General features: G+C 47.3%; 1 protein-coding gene across 1 annotated transcript in view; it reads left to right on the top strand.

Moving 5' to 3' along the window:
- Positions 1-24,419, top strand: part of rspry1 (ring finger and SPRY domain containing 1) — a 122,626-nt gene that overhangs the window by 37,325 nt on the left and 60,882 nt on the right. Inside the window, exons 3-5 of the mRNA XM_072518402.1 lie at positions 10,368-10,480; positions 21,776-21,902; positions 23,642-23,700. Coding sequence (XP_072374503.1) covers positions 10,368-10,480; positions 21,776-21,902; positions 23,642-23,700 — 299 coding nt within the window. The remainder of the gene's footprint in view (positions 1-10,367; positions 10,481-21,775; positions 21,903-23,641; positions 23,701-24,419) is intronic.

Genomic DNA, 24,419 nt, shown 5'->3' with positions numbered 1-24,419 from the left:
CTGCTGGAGAGAGCTGCTCAGGAGGATCCACAGCAGGACAGAGCAGTGCTAGTGTCTGTACTGAGTTCAGGATCTCTGGTTAACAGCCTACAAAGAAGAAACTTAACTCTGGAACGAAGCAGTATAAAGATAATTTCTTGAGACATGGTTTTGTCAAGTGTAACCATGCAAAAAGATGCAAAGCTCATGGTTATATGCAGGGAAGTACTAGCAAATGAGAAGAGAAGATTTAGATTTTGAAAGAGAAGTGGTGGGTGAAAAATTCCTTGTTGAAGTTGAGACCCCAGAGTTAGTTTTTAACTCACAGCTAACTCAAATGAAAGAGCAAAGCTATTGTACCTTAATTGTGATACCACATTGAAAGCACACCAAAAGCCCATGAGGCTGTCAGCATTGTGGAGTAGCATCTCCCAGGAGTATTCCGTGCTGAGTAAAACGAGCATTTTGTTAATATTGCCCTCCACGACCATTTACATGTGCAGGGTTGGACTTTCTGTTCTCACAAACAAGATAGTACAAAGGAACTGGCTGATGTCTGCACCTTGTATACACGTTGCTCTCTCCTCCGGTGAACCTGATTGGAGTGAGATCATGAGGACCAAGCAAATTCCCCCTTTCACATGAAAGATAAATAAATGTGTGGGTTGCAATGGTCGGAAAGTTAGTGAAGTGGGCCCCCGGGGAGGGGATGAAAAACACTGCTCTAAAGCATCAGTGTACTTGAGTTTGAAGGTTTAACCGAACAATAAATCCTTGGTTTAAACAAACTAAGATTCACAAGTTGACGAGGTTGTTTGGCTTTTGGCACATGATTTAGGAGATTTCTGTCTTGCCCGTGATCTCTACCTCCTGGTCAAATCAGCAGTCTGTAATGCAGTCATATTTGAAGATGCTGTGTTTAATTACTCCGTTTTGCAATTCAGAAGTTTTGTTTTCTGCACCTTTGAAGTGGCCTGTCAGCATAATAGAATATGAATAATAGGCTGGATTTTACCACTGCATCTATTCATGAAGGTGGCTCACCACTGCCTTCTCGAGCAATGAGGGATAGACAACAGTTGCTAGCCTTGTCACCAATGCTCCCTTCCCATGCATAAATAGAAAAATATGAAAATAGTTTAGGGTCTGGTAGCTTGAGAAATAATTATGACCAAGTACACAGTTTAAAAACCCAGTTACATTTCATATATCAAGATGTCGCTTTTTTCGAGGGTATTTATGGTGATAATAGTGTCAAAACATTGATTTGCACCTTGAAGGACTTCAGGGCACACAGGAGTGGGAAATAATTGACAGCAACTTCTGCTTTTCTGCATTTAACTGCACATACGCAGTTACCAGAAATTGCTGTTAATTTCACAGAATGCTGACCATTTCGCTGTAATTTAAACTGCAAATCCAAGCCGACGTATTTTGGACCATATATGCAGATTTCTATTTCAGACTGAAGTGTCTTTTTATTCGCCTCTGTTTATTTGTGTTGGGTATTCTTGATTTTTAGGTTGTTCTTGAACTTAAGAATCAGGCACATTGCTAGGAAAGCTAATAAATTAATCAGATACTTTGGAATGCTGAAGAGTCAACTTCAATTAGTTCAACCATCAATGTATCTTTTAATGTTAGGCTTGCTTTGATTTAGTTGGAGATGGAGTGATTAATTCAATAGTAAAATATGGTTGTGCTTTCTTTGTTTTAATTTCAGTTTTTCATAATTTGTGGTTCTTTAGCTTGAAGTCTTAGCCCTAAATTCGAAATCATGTCATGGAATCAAAGTTACAACAGAAGTTATTTGAATCATTAACACTGCACTAACTCCTCAAAGGCGAGTATCTGCTCTTGACCTTTTTATATGCTTCCTTTTCAAATACCTGTTTCCTTATGAAATGGCATTGTGAAAGTTGAGTTAATAACCACAGGCACACAGACATACATATATATATATATATATAATTATATACTATATATGAAAATGAAATGAAAATCGCTTATTGTCACGAGTAGGCGTCAATGAAGTTACTGTGAAAAGCCCCTAGTCACCACATTCTGGCGCCTGTTCGGGGAGGCTGGTATGGGAATATATATATTGGACATACATTTAATTTCCACCCTGTTCTTACCATTTTAATTATTTCATAATCTGGATTTTTTATTATTAATAATTCTCCAACTAAGGGGCATTAGGAAAAGATTCTGAGAATGTTTCAAAGCCTTTTCAGGATTTTGAACATTTCCCCTATGACTGACTCGATTCTAGGGTTAATGCGCCTAATCGAGTAAACAGCTCGAGCATCTCAATTGATTTTTGCATATTGTATGTCTTCAATTTGGTGGTTGAAGTGGATTATCGAGTAGCTTAGTGACTTAAGTCTTATGTTACTGAACACTACAGATCAGGAAGCTCCCAAGTTCAATTTCCCATCTGTATGGAGAAAGCTGATTGAAGTTCCAGCAGTGGTGAAGATATTTCTTTGGTTGTCAGGCCATGGAGGAGAAAATATCAGGCAGGGTTCTTCCTCCTTAGCCCTGTGTATGTGTATCGGTTGGGTGACCTTGGTATGGAGCTTGCCTTGACCTGGATTATTGATTAACCTGGCGATGATGTCTAAGTTGACCTAAGGAGTTTGAGTCATTTTTAGCTAGGTAAATGATGACCACTACCCACATGGAACTATGCCCCAGCAATCATAACTTCCTGGGAAGAAATCAAATTGGTCGACTGAAGTTAATTGACTATTTGTTTAGTGACTAACTTTAAAAAAAAAAAAAAAAAAAAATTTTTTTTGAAGTTTTCACAAAATATCAACAACAAAATGAAAAAGGAACCCAATAGAATTAAATACAAAATGAAACAACCCCCATGCCCCCCTCCCCCTATACATAAATAATAAATTAACACATAGCAAATATATACACCCCCTCAGATTCCCCCAGTGTAGACAAACAAAAATAAAATAGCCCCCCCTCCCGCCCCGAGTTGCTGCTGTTGCTGACCATTGTTTACCATTCTGCCCGGAAGTCCAAGAACGGTTGCCACCGCCTGAAAAACCCTTGCACCGGTATCCCCTTACGGCAAATTCCACCCTCCAATTTAATAAACCCCGCCATATTGGTGATCCAGGATTCCCTGCTTGGGGACCTTGCATCCATCCACTGAAGAAGAATCCTTCGCCGGGCTACCAGGGACGCAAAGGCCAGAATACCGGCCTCTTTCGCCTCCTGCACTCCCGGCTCCCCTGCAATCCCAAATATTGCGAGCCCCCAGTCCGGTTTGACCCTGGATATTACCACCCTCGACACCGTCTTTGCTACACCCTTCCAGAACTCCTCCAGCGCTGGGCATGCCCAGAACATATGGGTGTGGTTTGCTGGGCTCCCTGAGCACCTAACACAGCTATCCTCACCCCCCAAAAAAACGGCTCATCCTTGTTCCGGTCATGTGTGCCCTGTGCAGCACCTTAAACTGTATACGGCTGAGCCTCGTGCACGAAGAGGAAGAGTTCACCCTCCCAAGGGCATCTGCCCACGTCCCCTCCTGGATCTCCTCCCCGCAACTCCTCCTTGCACTTACCTTTCAACTCCACCACCGAGGCCGCCTCCTCCTGCATTACCTGGTAAGTTGCCTAGATCTTCCCCTCTCCAACCACCCCCCCCCCCCCCCCCGAGAGCGCCCTGTCCTGTACCGTGCGTGGCGGCAGCAGCGGGAATTCCACCACTTGCTGCCTGGCAGACGCCCTTACCTGTAGATACCTAAAGGTGTTCCCTGGGGGGAGCCCATACTTCTCCTCCAGCTCACCCAGGCTCGCGCGAACTTCCCATCCATAAACAGGTCCCCCAACCTTCTTATCCCTGCCCTGTGCCACCCCGAAAACCCTCCATCTATTCTCCCTGGGACAATTTGGTGGTTCCCCCGTTTTGGGGTCCACGCCGAGGCCCCCCCTTCCCCCCCCTGTGCCGCCTCCACTGCCCCCAGATTTTGAGGGTAGCCGCCACCACCGGGCGCGTGGTATACCTCATTGGAGGGAGCGGCGCCGTTGCCAGCGCCTCCAGACCAGTACCCTCAAGACGCCATCTCCAGAATCTTCCATGCAGCCCCCTCCCCCTCCATCACCCACTTGCACACCATCGCCACATTGGTGGCCCAGTAGTAACCACAGAGGTTGGGCAGTGCCACCCCCCCCCCCCCCCCAATCCCTACTCCGCTCCAGGAACACCCTTCTCACCCTGAGTCCCTCGCCCCCCACACAAACCCCATTATGCTTCTGTTGACCTGCCTAAAGAAGGCCTTCGGGATAAGAATGGGGAGGCACTGGACCAGGAACAAAAACCTTGGGAGCACCGTCATCTTAACTGACTGCACCCGACCCGCCAGGGACAGCGGCCACGCGTCCCATTTGCTCCACTAGCCTCGTGAAATTAAGTCTATGCAGGGGCCCCCAGCTCCTGGCCACCTGGACCCCCAAATACCTGAAGCTCCTCTCCGCCCTTTTTAGTGGGAGCTCGCCAATCCCCCTCGCCTGGTCCCCTGGGTGAACCACGAACAACTCGCTCTTCCCCATGTTGAGCTTGTGCCCTGAGAAATCCCCGAACTCCCTGAGGATCCTCATTACCTCCAGCATTCCCCCCCACCGGGTCCGCCACACAGCAACAAGTCGTCCGCATAGAGCGACACCGTAAGCTCCTCGCCATCCCGCACCAACCCCCTCCAGTTCCCCGACTCCCTCAGTGCCATAGCCAGGGGTTCAATCGCCAGTGCGAAGAGCAGGGGGGACAGGGGACACCCCTGCCTCGTCCCTCGATGCAACCGAAAGTATTCAAACCTCCTCTTGTTCGTTGCCACACTCGCCATCGGAACCTTGTACAACAGCTAACCCACCTGACGAACCCCTCCCCAAACCCGAACCTCTTCAGTACCTCCCACAAGTAACCCCACTCTACCCTATCGAAGGCCTTCTCAGCGTCCATCGCCACCACTATCTCCGCCTCCCCCTCCCTCGCTGGCATCATAATAACATTCAGGAGCCTCCGCACATTCGTGTTCAACTGCCTCCCCTTCACGAACCCCGTCTGGTCTTCGTGGATCACCTGTGGCACCCAGTCCTCAATTCTACGTTTAACAACAAAATCTGCCTGTAAGACCCACACTGCAGGGGATCCTTGTCCCGCTTCAGGATCAAGGAGATCAGTGGCCGGGACGTCGTCGGGGGCAAAGCCCCCCCCCCCCATCCCTTGCCTCATTGAAGGTCCTAACCAGCAATGGGCCCAACAGGTCGACATTTTTTGTAGAATTCAACCGGGAAACCGTCCGTCCCCGGTGCCTTCCCCACCTGCATGCTCCCTATTCATTTGGCCAGCTCCTCCAGCCCAATTGGGGCCCCTAATCCCGCCACCAGTCCTTCTTCAACCTTCGGGAACCTCAATTGGTCCAGAAAGCGGCCCACCCCTCCCTCCTCCAGTGGGGGCTCGGACCGATTCAGTTCCTCATAAAAATCCCTGGAGGCCCCATTGATGCCAACGCCACTCCCGCACCACACTCCCTCCCCTAACCTTAACTCCCCCGATCCCCCTAGCTGCATCCCACTTCCGAAGCTGATGCGCCAGCATCCGGCTTGCCTTTTCCCCATATTCATAAACCGCTCCCTGGGCCTTCCTCCACTGCACCTCCGCCTTCCTGGTGGTCAACAGGTCGAATTCGGTCTGGAGGCTACGCCTCTCCCTCAGCAGTCCCTCCTCCGGCACCTCCGCGTACCTCCTGGCTACCCTCATCATCTCCCCCACCAGCCTCTCCCTCTCCCTCTGCTCTCTCCTCTCCTTGTGGGCCCTAATGGAGATCAGCTCTCCCCTAACCACAGGACCTCCCTGTTATTGTTGGCCTCCAGGTATCTCTCTATGCTTCCTCGGACCCGCTCACTCACCTCCTCGTCTGCCAACAGCCCCACCTCCAAGCGCCACAACGGGCGCTGGTCCCTCTCCCCCAGCTCTCGGTCTACCCAATGCGGGGCGTGATCCGAAATGGCTATTGTCGAGTACTCTGTATTCTCTACTCTCGCTATCAGCGCTCTGCTCATAATAAAATAGTCGATCCAGGAATAGGCCTTATGAACAAGCGAGAAGAATGAAAATTCCCTAGCCCCCGGCCTTGCAAACCTCCAAGGGCCCACACCTCCCATCTGGTCCATAAACTGCTCAGCACTTTAGCCGCCGCCGGCTTCCTACCCGTCCTAGACCTGGAGCGATCCAGTGCAGGATCCAACACCGTGTTAAAGTCCTTCCCCATTATCAGGCCCCCCACTTCCAAATCCGAGATCCGACCCAACATGTGCCGCATAAAACCCGCATCGTCCCAGTTCGGGGCCTACACGTTGACCAGCACCACCCTCTCCCCTTGCAGCTTACCACTTACCATTACATACCTGCCGCCATTGTCTCTGTCACAATGCTCGACGCCTCGAACGACACCCCCTTTCCCACCAACACCCCCCCCCCCCCCTGATTTTTGGCATCCAGCCCCGAATGAAACACCTGACCTACCCACCCTTTCCTCAATCTTACCTGGTCTGCCACCTTCAGGTGTGTCTCCTGGAGCATGACCACATCTGCCTTCATGTGCAATAAACACCTGGGCCCGCTTGACTGGCCCGTTCAGTCCCCTTACATTCCAGGTTATCAGCCGGATCAGGGGGCTACCCATCCCCCTCCCCGCCAACTAGCCATAACCCCGCCGACTAGCCATAACCCCTCCTCGGCCAGCCACGTGCCCGCTCTCCACGCCCGGCCCGTTCCCCACGGCAGCAGACCCCCGTCCCAACCCCCTCTACTCGCTCCAGCTCCCCCTTGACCATACCAGCAGCAACCCGGTTCGCTTTCCCGCCCCACCCCCTCCAGCCGTCAGCGCGGGAAAAAGCCTGCGCTTTCCACCTGCCCGGCCCTGCCACCTCTGACGCAGCTCCTTTTTACAGGCCCAGTCCCCTCACCCCCGACTCTGGCCTCACCCTCCTCCGCGGGGCCCCATCCCCCCCCTAACCGGCCATCCACCCCTACTCCATTTACTTGCCCCCCTCCAAGAGCCCACCCGACAGACCCAACCATAACAATGCCCAACCCACCCTAACCACCCACACTGAATCAAAAAGAAACACGAGCGAAGAACCCCCCCCCCCCCCGGCAAAATGTAACACACCAACAGCAACCCCCGACCACCCATCCTGACCCTCCGTTTGTGTCCAGCTTCTCGGACTGAACAAAGGCCCACGCCTCCTCCGGGGACTCAAAATAATGGTGCCGGTCCTTGTAGGTGACCCACAGTCGCGCCGGCTGCAGCATGCCAAACTTCACCCCCTTCCTGTGCAGCACCGCCTTCGCCCGGTTGTACCCGGCCCTCTTCTTCGCCACTTCCGCACTCCAGTCCTGATATATTCGAACCTCCGCGTTCTCCCACCTGCTGCTCCTCTGTTTCTTGGCCCATCTGAGCATGCACTCTCGATCAGCGAACCGATGAAACCGCACCAGCACCGCCCGCGGCGGCTCGTTAGCTATGGGCCTCCTCGCCAACACTCTATGGGCCCCTTACAGCTCCAGGGGCCCCTGGAAGTACCCTGCTCCCATCAGCGAGTTTAACATGGTGACCACATAGGCCCCCCATGTCCGACCCCTCCAGCCTCTCCGGGAGGCCCAGGATCCGCAGATTCTTCCACCTCGACCGATTCTCCATCTCCATCTCCTCGAACCGTTCCTGCCATTTCTTGTGGCGTGCCTCGTGCTCCTCCACCTTTACCGCTAGCCCCAAGATCTCGTCCTCGTTATAGGAGATCTTTTGTCGGACCTTGCGGATCGCCACCCCCTGGGCCGTCTGGGTCTTCCGCAGCTTATCGATGGAAGCCTTCATCGGCTCCAGCAGGTCTGCTTTGAGCTCCCTGAAGCAGCGCTGGATAACCTCCTGCTGCTCCTGCGCCCACTGCATCCACGCTGCCTGGTCCCCGCCCACCGCCATCTTGCTCTTCTTCCCTCGCACTTTGTTTGGGTTCACCACCACTTTTTTAGTCGCCCCGCTCCTGGTCCAAGCCATACACTGTCGGGGGAATGTTGCAGTCTTCTTCCCACACTGGGAAATGTCGAAAAAATGCTGTTGGGGGCCCTGAAAAGAGCCCAAAAGTCCGTTCCAAGCAGGAGCTGCCGAACATGCGACTTAGCTCTGCATAGCCGCAACCAGAAGTCAGCGACTAACTATTTTAATCTGTTATTTTCAATAAAGAATTTTAAAATATGAATGGCATAACTTGAACAGCTTCCATAAAGGAGGAACTGAACTACTGTGTGACACAGCTGAATCCATGGTATTAGTTTAATCCAAACACTTTTTTGCTTCCTTTTATTTTCAACATGTATGTACATAGCTTTATAACAGCTTTTAAAGCCCATGCTCAGGCCACCATGTTGTGAATGGAGTACATGCAATTTAATCTTTGTGTCAAATATCATTGACGTTTATTTCTTTACACTCGACATTTACTAACCCAGTAATTTTACTGCAATCTCCATGATGGATAAGGAATTTTGCAAAGTATCAAGCTGTTTATTCTGTGATTCATATCACATTTGTGTATAATTTGTAATTAAATATATTTCGCCTATGTGTTGTTTTCTGGGTGTGATAGAGGAGGCAGCATTAATTTTTACCTCGGAAGGTGGGAAGAGATTTAAAAGATCTGATGGTAGCCGTTTGCAGATAGGTCTTTTTGTGGATCCCCTCTTCCCAACCATTCTGTATTGAGAACCTGCCATGCAAAAATTTTACTTGCTCGGATTATTGGTTCATAGGATTGGCAACAAAGACAAAAAATATAAATTTTATTAAAATAGGAACTAAATTGATCTTGTGGCATAGGTTCATTTGAATGTCAAAAGATTTCTATTTAAAGTAGGAGTTTTAAATTTGTGCAACGAACATTCAAAATGCTTCTCCCACTAACTAAATTTAGAAAGTGCAGTTGGCCAATTGCTCTTTCTGATCCTTTTGCATCTGTGTTTTGGTGCTTCAGTATGGATTGCCTGCTTGAACAGTGGATGTAAACATGCCAAAAGTGAGCCAGGCAAGTTCCTGCTGGAGGTTGTTAGATTCTTGGGTGATGGACTTTGTGGTTATGGTTATCTCCTGGACCCTTGTCTTTTTGATTTGCCTTGGTCACAAGAATATCCCAGTGTTTTTTTTTGTCCACCAGAATCTGTGTTTTTTGTTCCCCTCAGGAATGTTGGTGGGTGGAGTGAGGAACATTGATTTGTCGACCAGTTGAAGTGTATCCGAAACTGACATGTGAAGGACCAGCTAGTCTTTTTTGAATGTTGCCAAGTATGAGGATTCGGGCATATTTTATACTAATAACAGACAATTCAATGGGGTTGTGGCTTCAGACCGGTTTTTATTTTGTGGTTGGTTTCTACAAATTATTGATGTTGATTTGGAGACTCAACCACATTACTTATGGTGGTATAAAGAAATATTTAGGGATAAACTGAATCAGTCTACCCCACAACTACCAGGATTTTTTTCCAGGTATGTTGGGCATTAAATTTGAGCTTCTGTATGTATGCAGGACTGCCTATCGGGGAGCAAATTGAAACGTTTGAGGTTATTCATATTGCTACATTCCTATAACAGCATGGATAGGGCATGTGAACCAACATTGAAACAAATGGCTTTGTCTGTCAAATACTTGATATGTTTATTTTTAACATAAGCAAACTTTAGTTGCTTCTTCGCACCTTGCAAAGCCAGAGTAAATTTGGTACCAGATTTGGAATGGGGAAAACAAATTCATAATTTAGATGCACCCTTGTTTCTTTCACATTACTGTAGATCTGAAACTTATACTTGCATGAGAGAGGAACAGTGGTGGAATGTATCTTTTGCAAAACAGATCACCTTGCAGAGAGCCAGTGGAGCATCTATTTTCTTGCCAATTTTATTGTACAATTGGAATGAATGCTAATTTTCACACATCGGAGACTTAATCTTCTTATAAAAATATTAATGCTTTCAAAAGAGGTGTTCACTTGAAAAGTAAAAGCCCATATGTCCTTCGGCAGCTTTCGGTTGTAATTTATTTTCACTAGTTGCTGTCATTTAAAAGTCAACAAATATATGGTATTTGATTCAAAGTATTGTTCACTTATCTATCTTTGAAAAGCCTTTCTAAAAGTGATATTTTGAGATTGGGTTACACGATTCAGCTATATTTTTCAAATCGCCCAACAACCCAAAATAAATCTCATTTTAGTATGGAATGAGAACTTTTTGAAGATTTGCATGTATATTCTAAAACTTCACTAAATTTGGACTGGATCTAATGTACATTTTTCTTCCTTGGTGACAGATGAAGGTTGGCTGGAAGTAGTACAGTCCCTGATCAGAGTTATTCCTCTTGAAGATCCTTTAGGGCCTGCTGTTATTACTTTGCTGCTCGATGAGTGTCCACTGCCAACCAAAGTAAGTGATGCATTATTTTCCACACCAATGCTGTTGTTTGTCTTCTCCTTTTTAATAACGCATTCTAATATCATACACACTGTTCCATTTAAAAGAAATACAATTTCATATTTAGCTGCAGGTGGAATTATCAGGAATGTTTAAGGATTGCAAGATTACTGAACATGAGTAGCTTATGTGGCTTCTCGGGCCATTTGTTACGATCTTGACTGATCATCTTGTTCTACCACTTTCTTGCCCACTTAGTATAATCCTTTAATTTCGTGACAGATCAATTTTTGGTCTATTTCAACATGGAATATATTCAATGATTATCATATTCACAACTTTCCAATATTTCAAAACTTTGACAACCCTCTCAGTGAAGAAAATTCTTCTCATCATCGTGTTAAATGATTGGCCCTTCCTCCCCACCATACTCCACTTAACCAGAGGCTCTGCCTTGGTATTCTGGATTCCTTAGTTGGGAGAGGCAAGTGCTGTTGAGTCCCTTCAGAGTCTTGGATGCTTCAATAAAATTGCCCATCTTTTTTTTTTCAAGCTGTCGAGATTAAAGGTCCAATTTGCTCAGCCTTTGTCATAGGATAACCCTCTCATCCGCAGGGCTTGGTACTGGGGCCCTTGGTCTTTGTGGTGTACATTAATTTGCTAGGGTGGTAAATTGTGAGGAGGATTGCCGTAGACTGCAGGAGGACATTAATGAACTGATCAGGTGGGTAGAGCGGTGGCAAATGGAATTCATCCTGGAAAAGTGTGAGATAATGCAGTTGGGAGGGTTAACAATGCAAAGGATTACATTATGAATGGTAGAACCCCGGAAAGTACGAAGATCAGAATGACCTTGAAGTGCATATCCACAGATTCCTGAAGGTGGCAGGGCAAGTAGATAGGCTGGTTAGAAAGGCATATGGGGTAGTTACCTTTATTAGTAGATGCCAGAGTACAAGAGCAGGGAAGGGAATTATCTAAAACTCTTGTTCGGCCACAACTGGAGTACTGTGTGCAGTACTCTGGGCACCACATTATAGGAAGGATGCGATCGTACTAGAAAGGGTGCAAAAGAGATTCACCAGGATGTTGCCTGGGTTGGAAGGTCTGAGCTAATGAGGGAAGATTGGATAGGTTGAGAATGTTTTCCTTGGAGCAGTGAAGGTTGAGAGGTGACCTGATAAGCGATGTATAAGGTTTGAGGGTTTGGATAGGGTGCATATGAAGGTACTTTTTCCATATGTAGAGGGGTCAATTAGATTTGAAGTTCGAGGGAGAAGACAAAGAAGGGAGTTGAGGAGAAACCTCTTCATAGAGGGTGGTGGGAGTCTAGAACTTGCAGCCTGAAAGGGTGGTTGAATCAGAAACTCTAGTAATATTTAAGAAGTATTTAGATATCAATTGCGCTGTCATAACCTCCAATGCTGAATGCTGTGGGTCAAGTGCTGGAAAATTAGATTAGTGTAGTCAAACTTCTGTTGACCAGCGTGGACACAATGGACCGATTGGCCTCCTGTGCTGTAAATGTCTATGAATCCCACGGTTCAATCTAGTGAACCGTGCAGTAATGTCCTTCTAATATGGAGACCATAACCATGCATTGTGCTCTTTGTGGTTTGACCAAAGCCCTATGTGTGCTTTGTATGTTGTAAATTAATAATTTAAATCTATATTGAATCCTGTGCTAAATATCCAGTTCTTGTTCATGTTAATATTTTGGAAACCATGTTGGGTTCTGCAGAGAATGAAGTTTAACTGTAGACCGTTAGGTAAATGCAGCTAAAGCAACTTGATGTCTGTTGCACTTAAAGGTTACCACCATATCATAGTAAAAGGTCAACAACTATAAATGCAAGATCATAAACCAACAGGTGGACTTGCTTCGTAGGTGAAATGGGAGACGTGCCAATACTGCTTGCAAAAAAGTGCGGTCCAGAGGGATGGTTGTTTTTGGGAAATAGAGCTAAATTAGTTTGAAACCATTAAGTGAACCGTTAAAGGCTGCGTAGTTATGGAGATGGGTGGAGTTTGCAAACCAGCGATTCTTGGTAGCATGTTGGTTAGCACTGTTGCTTCACAGCTCCAGGGAACTGGGTTTGATTCCCGGTTTGGGTCACTGCGGAGTCTGTACATTCTCCCCGTGTCTGTGTGCGTTTCCTTGGGGTGCTCCGGGTTCCTCCCACAAGTCCCAAAAGATGTGCTTGTTAGGATATTTGGACATTCTGAATTCTCCCTCCATGTACCCGAACAGGTGATAAGAGTGTGGCGACTAGGGGATTTTCATAGTAACTTCATTGCGATGTTAATGTACGCCTACTTATGACACTAATAAAGATTATTGTGTTTACTGGGTAAGCGAAGCGTGTGCCGAAGGGATGCCTTTGTTTGCAGGATCTTGCCACCAAGGTTTCTTGAGTCCTTTCAGTGTAGCTGACTGTTGCAGTTTTTACCTCTTAGATTTGCAGCTCACAGAGGAGCACTGAGAGCTGTTAGCAGGGTCCAGGTCAGAGCTCGTAGAAGTCCTGGGGAGCTGAGAAAATAGCAGAACCTCATTGGTTCTGTGCCAGGCATTTATGGCTCCAAGCCCTGGGACCCATTTATAGTTCACTGCAGCTGGGAGACTGGAGAAATTCTGGGCAGTGCCAGCTTAGTGAAGCTTGCTGGAAAAGGTTTGGAAGTGTGCTGGTAATTCAAGATGGAATTGCAGCGTTGTACGTTCTGTGGAATATAGTGTCAGGAGGAGAGATTGAACCACAGGGAGGTGAACAACTGTGATGGCAGTCAGAGTCTGAGTGTTTTTTGAGGGAATTCAGCAGCTGGATCTTCAAAGTTGAAATTCTTCAAATTCCTCCTGAGGGAAACCGTTTTAATGAGATTGAGAGACTTGTATTCATTCTCAAGTACCTGAGATTTCAAACCTTGCCTACTTTAAACAAAAAGTTACTGGCCCCCAACTGGATCGTAATAATCCAAATGTTTTCAAACTTTTAAATGAAGTGAAATATTGAATTCAATGTAAAGCTTCTAAAATGTGTCAAAACAAATGAGCAAAACAATGCATGTAAAACATTAATAGATTGTTAATTTAATGCACCCAGCCCCTCGGGTGACCACTGAGGGAGTTCAAGAGTATCAGACTGCCCAGTGTTCTCCTAATTATAAACAAGGAGTTGGAAATGGGCTGGTCATGTGACCAATGCAAGCCCAGGTAATTCAAATTTTAAAAATATAGTTACATCAGGCAAATTTTGCAAGATTGGTTTGTGTGTGTACCGCACGCTTCTAGTTTCATGTGCTTCAGAAAATGCAGTCAGATGTCACACACCGTACATGAGAGTCTTTGTTCGTACGGTCATACTGTTTAAATATTCCATTAGCTCCCATCCGCTACCTTGAGTGCTTGAATGTAGTTAACTTCATAAAATCAATGTTGCCTCATGGGCCGAGCCTATCTGGAACTTTGGGGAAAGGATGAGCACATGAACCTGCTGGTGTTTCACTGCAGCAAAGTGTTCTGTGAACCACAGGAAGAACCTTGTTCAGGGAAGCCACTGTTTGCATTTTTAGTAACCCAAAAACAAAAATAAAAGACATCAGAAGGTGTCTGTTGTCATTCCAGGCAAATCAACTGAAAACAATTCAAATGGTCATCCTATCAGCCCTCAGGAATGTTGGGATGAGCTAACTTGCACTTGCAGCCAGCCTACATGGACTTGACAGGCCAAAAGAACGTTTCCTATGCTGTAACCAGTCTGGATAATAGAATTTAAAGTGCAGTAGGAGGCCATTTGGCCCATCGAGTCTGCACCGGCCCCTGAAAAGAGCACCCTACCTAAGCCCACGCTTCCACCCTATCCCCATAACCCGGTAACCCCACCTAACCTTTTGGGGCAATTTAGCATGACCAATCCACCTGACCTGCACATCTTTGGACTGTGGGAGGAAACCCACGCAGACACTGGGAGAATATGCAGACTCCACACAGACCGTGACACAAGCCGGGAATCGAACCTGGCACCCTGGAGCTGTGAAGGAACTGTGCTCACCACTGATTAGTTCCAGGCAGCATGTAAATGAAAATTAAACTAAGCACTTGGCATATTATGTAAGTTCATGTCCATCGTTTAAATTAGTGAAACACTACATTAAATTGGCAACTCTAATTGCAATTGAAACTTTTCTGATTAAATAGCATTTTAAAAAAGATTTGTATTTTACTATCAGCCAAAATAATTTTCCATGGTCTGAGTAGGACATCTGCCTGTATAGTTAAATTAACTTTCCCATCATACACCATTCCTATTCTAATTTTTAAAAATGTGATATTAAGTAGCTAGTTATTTTGATGCTTTCATTTAACCTGTGTTCCTTAGTTCTGTGTAAGTGGGTGTTATGGCTGGGACTCTTGTCCACCTGACACCTGCCTTGTTCTCCAGATTAAACCAGTTTCCATGAACAGGCAATGTCTTAGGAACAGCAGTCTCTCTCTTACTCTCCAGTTAGTTAGCTCTGAATTTAAGCTTATTAGTTAAACATATTTTGGAATAACCCACCCGGCTTTCATCTTAATAAGTATGAAAATAAGTATGAAAATATCACAGGTTGACTATTACCTACAGATTAAATATTTAAAAAATAAATTTAGAGTACCCAATTATTTTTTTCCAATTAAGGGGCAATTTAGCGAGGCCAATCCACCCAGCCTGAACATCTTTGGGTTGTGGGGGTGAGACCCACGCAAACGCGGAGAATGTGCAAACTCCACACTGACAGTGACCTGGGGCCGGAATTGAACCCGGGTTCTCAGCGCCGTGAAACAGCAGTGCTAACCACTGCGCCACCGTGCTGCCCACCTACAGGTTAAATATATAAAATGAAAACAGTACACCAGCAGGAAAGGCGACACCAGTAATCAAGCTATATACCATCAGGTCTAATTTTAGAATAGACGGTGACTATAATCCTTGCAATTTAAAGTTCCTATTTTGGAGAGAACTAGCCCTGTTTTTGAATCTGACTTGCACTGAAGGGAATTGAGAGAACTGGTGATTAAAACCATCATTAGTGAGTTCCCATGAAATTTAATGCGGTGTTTTTAAAAAATAAAGTTAAAGTACCCAATTATTTGTTTCCAATTAAGGGACAATTTAGCATGGTCAATCCACTTAAGGACGACTTCCGGGTGCGGCTATGCAGAGCTAGGTCGCATATTCGGCAGCTCCTGCTTGGAACGGACTTTTGGGCTCTTTTACAGGGCCCCCACGGCATTTGTTTGACATTTCCCGGTGTGGGAAGAAGGCGGCAATATTCCCCCGACAGTGTCCCCCAGGAAGGGTATGTCTCTTGGTTGCCAGACACACGCAGAAACAGTGAAAGATTTGGCTGCAACTACAGGATAAACAGGGCCTCTTCCAGCATGCAGGCGGGGGAAGGGCAAGCTTAAAGCTGCAAGCTGACCTGAGGGCCTGTATCAAAGGTGAATTCTAGCAGCAGAGGGAACAACTGTGAAAAGACCTCATCAAGGCCACTGAAGGGACTTCCGGTTGCGGTGATGCCTAGCTAGCCGCACGCTTCGGCGGCTCCAGCTCCGACGGACCTTCGGGCTCTTTTAAGAGCCTCAACGGGAAATTTTTCGACGACGCAACCCGGTGTGGGGCGTGTGAGAAGGGAGTCCCCCCCAAACGAAGGAGGAAAAAACCGGCGGCGGCGGCTGCAGCGCGAGGAATCGTCGACCAAAGGGTCAGAAAGAGAGAAGTACAAGATGGCGGCGGAGAAAGCGCAGGCGACATGGGGGCCTGAGCATGAAATTGTGAGACGGTGCGTGGAGCTGCTGAAGAGGGAGGTGCTGACCCCGTTGCTACAGGCAATTGAGGGGCTCAAGGAGACATTAAAGACCCAGGAGACAGAGCTCCGTGTGGTGGAGCAGAAGGTGACAGATATTGAGGACGAGATCCTGGGCCTGGCGGTTAAGACACAGACGCACGAGGCACTTCATAAAAAGTGTACTGAAAGGATCGAAGCCCTAGAAAATGGAGCGCGAAGGAAGAACCTTCGGATACTGGGTCTCCCTGAGGGTGTGGAAGGAGTGGACTGTGGAGCGTACGCAAGTACGATGCTGAGCTCACTGATGGGTGCTGAGGCCCCTACGGGCCCCTTGGAGGTGGAGTGGGCAAATCGGATTCCGGCGAGAAGACCAAAAGCGGGAGAACCACCCAGGGCGATAATCGTGCGATTTTACCGCCTTAAGGATAGAGAAGAGGTCCTGAGATGGGCTAAAAAGGTGCGGAGTAGCAGATGGGAGAATGCAGTGGTACGGGTATACCAGGATTGGAGTGCGGAGGTGGCGAGAAGGAGGGCGAGCTTCAACCGAGCCAAAGAGGTGTTGCATAAAAGGAAGGTGAAGTTCGGGATGCTGCAGCCGGCAAGACTATGGGTCACGTATCAGGAGAGACACCATTATTTCGAGACGGCGGAGGAAGCATGGACCTTCATCAAAGAAGAGAAATTGGATCGGAACTGAGGGACTGATGCTGCAGGAAATGTTATTGTTAATGTTACGGTGGAAGTTAATTGAGAAGTAAACAGGGAAGGGGGGAGACATTGGGGAAATGTGGGCGCCGGTGAGGGGGGAAAGACGGGACATAGTTGGAGAATGGGGAAGGGGAGGGGGAGGGGAAAGGGAGCTGCGCCATAAGAGGCGGGTCAGGTAAAGGGATGTTCCCGCACCAGAAAGAATAAGGCGGGAAGACAGGCGCAAGGCGGATGGGAGTTCCCCACATGGGGAGGTCGAGGAGTGAGCAGGAGTAGCCGGGGTCAGTTGAAGTCAGCTGACTTACGGAAGTAATATGGGGGGAGCAATCAAGCTAGAAAGAGATCTAGCGGGGAGGGGAGGAGGGAGGGAGAAGGGGGGGGGGGGACAACTGGGTTGCTGCTGCGGAAATCCAAAAGGAAATGGCTAAAGAGTGGGTGGGCGGGGATGGTGTGCGACGCTGGGGGAGCGAGCGGGAGCGCGGAGGCGGGATATGGGACTGGCCTAGAGAAGGTAATGGCTAGTCGACACGGGAGGGGGGCAGGTAGCCCCCTAGTGAGGCTGATCACGTGGAACGTGAGAGGCCTGAACGGACCGATAAAAAGGGCCCGAGTGCTCGCGCATTTGAAAGGACTAAGGGCAGACGTGGTTATGCTCCAAGAGACGCACCTAAAGGTGGCGGACCAAGTTAGGCTAAGGAAAGGATGGGTGGGACAGGTGTTCCACTCAGGACTGGACGCAAAGAATAGAGGGGTGGCCATTTTGGTGGGGAAACAGGTCGCATTTGAAGCAAAGAACATCGTAGCAGATAGCGGAGGTAGATATGTAATGGTGAGTGGCAGGCTGGAGGGAATGGAGGTCGTGTTGGTTAACGTGTATGCCCCAAACTGGGACGATGCGGGATTTATGAGACGGATGCTGGGGCGTATACCGGACCTGGAGGTAGGAAACTTGATTTTAGGAGGGGACTTTAATACGGTGCTGGACCCGGGGCTAGATAGATCCAGCTCAAGGACCGGAAGAAGGCCGGCAGCGGCCAAGGTACTTAAGGGGTTTATGGACCAAATGGGGGGAGTGGATCCATGGCGATTTCTTAGACCTAGGGCTAGGGAGTATTCCTTCTTCTCCCATGTCCATAAAGTGTACTCCCGGATAGATTTTTTTGTTTTGGGAAGGTCGTTGATCTCTAGGGTGGAAGAAGCTGAGTACTCAGCCATAGCGGTTTCGGATCATGCCCCACATTGGGTGGACCTGGAATTAGGAGAGGAAAGGGAGCAGAGAACACTCTGGCGATTAGATGTGGGACTGATGGCGGATGAGGGAGTGTGTGTAAGAGTGCGGGGGTGTATTGAGAGATACCTGGAGGTCAATGACGACGGCGAGGTCCCTGTGGGAGTGGTATGGGAAGCACGAAAAGCGGTGGTCAGAGGAGAGCTGATCTCCATTGGGGCCCACAAAAGGAAAACAGAGGCCAAGGAAAGGGAAAGATTACTGGGGGAGATTTTAAGGGTGGATAGGGAATTTGCAGAGACCCCGGAGGAGGAATTGTACAGGGAGAGGAGACGACTCCAGACGGAATTTGACCTTCTGACCACCAGAAAGGCGGAGGTACTGTGGAGGAAGGCACAGGGGAGGAGGTATGAATATGGGGAAAAGGCGAGTCGCCTGTTGGCTCATCAATTGCGAAAGAGGGCAGCAGCGAGGGAAATAGGAGGAATTAGAGACGAAAGGGGAGACACGGTGCGAAGGGCAGGAAAGATAAATGAGGTGTTCAAGACCTTCTATGAGGAACTGTATAGGTCTCAACCCCCAGAGGGAGAGGAGGGGATGCGGCAGTTCCTGGACCAATTGAGGTTCCCGAAAGTGGAGGAGCGGGGGGTGGTAGGCCTGGGGGCACCGATTGGGGTGGACGAGGTTATTAAGGGACTGGGAAGCATGCAAGCAGGGAAGGCCCCAGGACCAGACGGGTTCCCGGTGGAGTATTACAGAAAATATGTGGACTTGTTGGCCCCGTTGATGGTGAGGACGTTCAATGAGGCCAGGAAAGGGGGGACTCTACCCCCGACGATGTCGGAGGCGACGATATCGTTAATTTTGAAGAGGGATAAAGATTCGTTGCAGTGCGGGTCCTATAGACCCATTTCATTGTTGAACGTGGACGCCAAATTGTTGGCAAAGGTGCTGGCATCGAGGATAGAGGACTGTGTCCCGGGGGTGGTGCACGAAGATCAGACAGGGTTCGTAAAAGGGAGACAACTGAATGTTAACGTGCGACGACTATTAGGGGTGATAATGATGCCCCCAGTGGAGGGGGAGGCAGAGATAGTGGCGGCAATGGACGCAGAGAAGGCATTTGATAGGGTGGAGTGGGAGTATTTATGGGAAGTGTTAAGGAGGTTTGGGTTTGGGAACGGGTTTATTAGCTGGGTTAGACTTCTTTATGGGGCTCCAACGGCAAGCGTAGTTACAGGTCGACATAGATCGGAGTATTTCCGACTATATAGGGGAACAAGACAGGGATGCCCGCTGTCTCCATTGTTGTTCGCGTTGGCAATTGAACCTCTGGCCATGGCGTTGAGAGACTCCAGGAAATGGAGAGGGGTGATTAGAGGGGGAGAAGAACACCGAGTCTCGTTATATGCGGATGACCTATTGTTATACGTGTCGGACCCAGCGGGGGGAATGATAGAGGTTATGCGAATTTTGAGGGGGTTCGGGGATTTCTCGGGGTATAGGCTAAACATGGGAAAGAGTGAATTATTTGTGATACATCCAGGGGACCAGAGTAGAGAGATAGAAGGCTTGCCTCTAAGGAAAGTGGAAAGAAACTTCCGATACCTGGGGATTCAGATCGCTAGGAGCTGGGGAACCTTGCACAGACTTAATCTGACACGGTTGGTAGAACAAATGGAGGAGGACTTCAAGAGGTGGGACATGCAGCCTCTATCGCTGGCGGGCAGGGTGCAAGCAATTAAGATGATGGTCCTCCCGAGGTTCTTATTTGTATTTCAATGTCTCCCTATACTAATCACTAAGACCTTTTTTAATAAAAATAGACAGGAGCATCACGAGCTTCGTGTGGGCAGGGAAAGTTCCGAGAGTAAGGAGGGGGTTCCTTCAGCGTAGTAGGGACAGAGGAGGATTGGCACTACCGAACTTGGGCGATTACTATTGGGCCGCCAATGTGGCAATGATACGTAAATGGATGATGGAGGGTGAGGGAGCGGCGTGGGAAAGACTGGAGAGAAAGTCCTGTAAAGGGACGAGTTTAGAGGCGCTGGTGACGGCGCCGCTACCGATCTCACCTAAAAAGTTTACCACGAACCCGGTGGTGGCGGCAACATTGAATATCTGGGGACAGTGGAGGCGACAGAGAGGGGTGCGGGGAGCCCTGGTGGGGTCCCCAATCAGGAACAACCATAGGTTCGCCCCAGGAAGAATGGATGGAGGATTTCAGAGCTGGTTCCAGTTGGGAATTAGGAGGGTGGGAGATTTATTTATAGATGGGACTTTTGCGAGCTTGGGAGCATTGGAGGAAAAGTATAAGTTGCCCCGGGGAAATTTCTTGAGATATATGCAGGTGAGGGCATTTACTAGACAACAGGTGAGGGAATTTCCATTGCTCCCGACACAGGGGATACAGGACAGGGTGCTTTCAGGGGTGTGGGTCGGAGAGGGCAAGGTGTCAGAGATTTACCGAGAGATGAGGGAAGAGGGGGAGGAGTCGGTGGGCGAACTAAAAGGAAAGTGGGACGAAGAACTAGGGGAGGAGATAGAGGAGGGTATGTGGGCTGATGCCCTAAGCAGGGTAAATTCCTCTTCCTCATGCGCCAGGCTTAGCCTGATTCAATTTAAGGTGCTACATAGAGCACACATAACGGGAGCAAGATTGAGCAGGTTCTTTGGAGTGGAGGACAAATGTGGGAGGTGTGGCGGGAGCCCGGCAAACCACGCACATATGTTTTGGGCATGCCCGGCACTGGAAGGGTATTGGAAGGGAGTGACGGGAGTGATTTCGCGGGTGGTGAAGGCCCGGGTCAAACCAGGCTGGGGGTTAGCTCTATTTGGAGTTGCGGAAGAGCCGGGAGTGCAGGAGGCGAAAGAGGCCGACGTTGTGGCCTTTGCGTCCCTAGTAGCCCGGCGCAGGATCCTACTCATGTGGAAGGAGGCGAAACCCCCCGGACTGGAGGCCTGGGTAAATGATATGGCGGGGTTCATTAAACTGGAGCAGATAAAGTTTGCCCTGAGAGGATCGGCTCAAGGGTTCACCAGGCAGTGGCAGCCATTTCTCGACTACCTAGGGGAACGTTAGAGGGAAGACAGATGACCAGCAGCAGCAACCCAGGGGGAGGGGGGGGGGGGGGGGGGAGGGGGGTTTAGTTTAAGTTTAGGTCAAAGATAAAGGGGTTTTGTTACTTGTGTATTGTTTAAAATTTCTGTATTGTTATTGTTGCGTTTGCTTTGTAAGAGGGGAAAAATTGTTGTTTGGGAAAAAATTTTCAATAAAACATTTATATAAAAAAAAAAAAAAAAAAAAAAAAAAAATCCACTTAAGGACAAAACCCACACAGACACTGGGGGAATGCGCAAACTTCACACGGCCAGTGACCCAGAGCCAGGAACGAACCTGGGACCTCGGTGCAGTGAGGCAGCAGTGCTACTCACTGCGCCACCGTGCTGCCCTTCATGCTGTGTTTTGTTTTGATATGGCAAATTACTCACATGATTGAGTAATAAATGTGAAAACACACTAACTAGTTTTGTAATTTTTTTTAAAGGATGCATTACAGAAACTGTCAGCCATGTTAAATTTAAGTGCATCTCTAGCAAAGCAAGATGCTTGCAATCCAGCTAAGCACCGCAACACTACTGCAGTACTGGGATGCCTGGCTGAAAAGCTAGCAGGTATGGCAACCAATTTTTTATACCCTGGTTTCTTGGGTTTTCTTGGCTGAGCACAATGATTATATGTACTTGAATTGACCTTTGACTAAACACAAGCCTAGTTATTACGTATTCAAGGTAAGAATTGGTGGTGTACAAAACCATGAAAGGTTAGGACAGCGGATGCTAAAGTAGCCTAATAATTATATCTAATGCTTCACATAATGCACTTGTATTTCAAGTCTTTCAATCATGTGTAAAGCAGTATATTGATGCAGGCTGTGTTCTAATGCAGGCCGCATTAATTATGTTCACGGTGGTTTCTAGAGGAAGAAGTGGCTGAGTGATAAGACTGGGAATGTTATTTTGCAGGGAAGGTTGCTGCCTTGCATGATATATCTTAAAATTGTCCCACTGTATCCCTTGTTCCAGCTTTCCAAAAATAATAGCTGATTTGAATTATATTTTGGCATCCCTCAACAGCCTCAATGAAAATTACCAATTACTTTGGGGGGAAAGAGAAAGATGGAATTTTGATAATCAAAATGGTTTTTGAAAAGCGGCAAATTTGTCACAACCATTTTCCACAAGATTTGGATGGTAGAGAATAATTCTGTCCAGAATAGCTTTTATCACCTGCATTTTTTGTACTCTGCAAGTCTTCAATATTTTTTGGGGGAAAACTGTTGACGCTACCAATGGACAGAAAGTGTGCCTGTTAGCCATTTCGATCAAAAGATCCCAAAATCAATTGCTGCAGGTTTTTTCCTCCTCATTAGAATTCTAGAAAGCTAACATTGACCTTGGTCTAAGAAGAGGAAAAATCATCCAAAGATCCTGTTCATCATCCTACATGGGTCTTGCATATTGCTTATTTTCCTCAATAGATAACTATCTTGGACATATCTCTATGAAAGAATAGCCTGTCAGTAGTTCTCTGAAATAGTCTAGGAAGCCACTTGTAGCTATACAAAAAATAACGAGAAAGCATTTTTGGATGCCCTTCACACACTACACACGTTAAACGTTTGCCACTAAATCAGAAAAAATCAAGTGAGTAATAAATGGTGGCTTTTCCAGTGGTGCCCCATCCAAAGAATGAATAAGTATCTGTGCTTCAAGAAGGTGGGAGAAAGGGAAAATAAAAACTTGCAAAGAGTGATCTGATATATTTGCTGAAGGTTGGTTTTATACTTATGCTGGCTGTTTTCACTGGGAAGAACCGATCATGAAGGTGGTTGCTTTGCAAATGTAAATCCTACATGTGCAATGTTAAGTGGGCTTTTGGTACTGGAAACACTAAAAATAGATGCACTACTGCATCATTGGGCATTGTCGAACTGTCAGTTTCTGCAGTGCAGGTATGGTGTTGACATGGGACAGATTGTGTGCCCACTTAATATAGACATGTGCCATGGTGGCGTAGTGGTTAACACTGCTGCCTCACGGCACCGAGGACCCGGGTTCGATCCAGGCCCCGTGTGGAGTTTGCACATTCTCTCCTAATTTGCGTGGGTTTCGCCCCCACAACCCAAAGATGTGCAGGCTAGGTGGATTGGCCATGCTAAATTGCCCCTTAATTGGAAAAAATGAATTGGGTACACTAAATTTTTTTTATTTTTTTTAACTAGCAACTTTTGAAATGATGTGCATGTTTCTTCAAAAATTATGGATTTTGGATTAATTGTGATAATTTTCAATGGCAACTCATTCTTATAGCGAGCATGCAGATTCACTGATAACACTTCTAACATTTGCAGGTCCTGCCAGCATAGGTCTTCTCAGCCCGGGGACCTTGGAATATTTACTGGAAAGTTTGGTGAGTACTTTAGATCTGCAACTAAGAGCCATTACTGGTACACCTCAACCTCATAGAATGGGTAAATGAAAATCTTCGTACATTGTAAGATCAATTAATGTTGACTTAAAATTTGTGACATTAGTGTTTTTTTTTTTTTACACGTTATTCAGTTTTAAATAATCTGGACTGCACGTCAATCAAATTGTTGTCAATTCCTGACTGAACTAATAAATGAGGCATTAGGATAGATGACCAAAGGGGTGGCATAGTGGTTAGTCCTGTTGCCTCACAGTGCCAAGGACCAGGGTTCGATCCCGGCTCCGGGTCACTATCCATGTGGTGTTTTCACATTCTCCCCGTATCTGCATGGGTCTCAGCCCCACAATCTAAATATGTGCAGGATAGGTGGATTGGCCATGCTAAATTGCCCCTTAATTGGAAAAAAATAATTGGGTCCTCTAAATGTTTTTTTTTTTAAAAGGATAGATGACCAAATGTTGGATCAAGCAGGTACATTTTAAGAGGTGTCTTGAACAGAACGGTGGAGAGGTTTAGAGAAGGAATTCCAGAATTTGAGGCCTAGAATGCTGAAGGCACAAGTACAACGGTTGAAAAATGCGCAAGAAAGATTTTGAGGGACACTGAGCACCTGAAATTTTTACTGCTACACGGAAGAGTAGAATAATTATCACTACTTAGGATGGCCCACTACTATTGGGCTAAGTTACAGCTGCCCT

The sequence above is a fragment of the Scyliorhinus torazame genome, chromosome 10 (genome assembly GCF_047496885.1).
Source record: "Scyliorhinus torazame isolate Kashiwa2021f chromosome 10, sScyTor2.1, whole genome shotgun sequence".
Taxonomy (NCBI): domain Eukaryota; kingdom Metazoa; phylum Chordata; class Chondrichthyes; order Carcharhiniformes; family Scyliorhinidae; genus Scyliorhinus; species Scyliorhinus torazame.
This window is presented reverse-complemented; position numbering and strand designations above follow the sequence as displayed.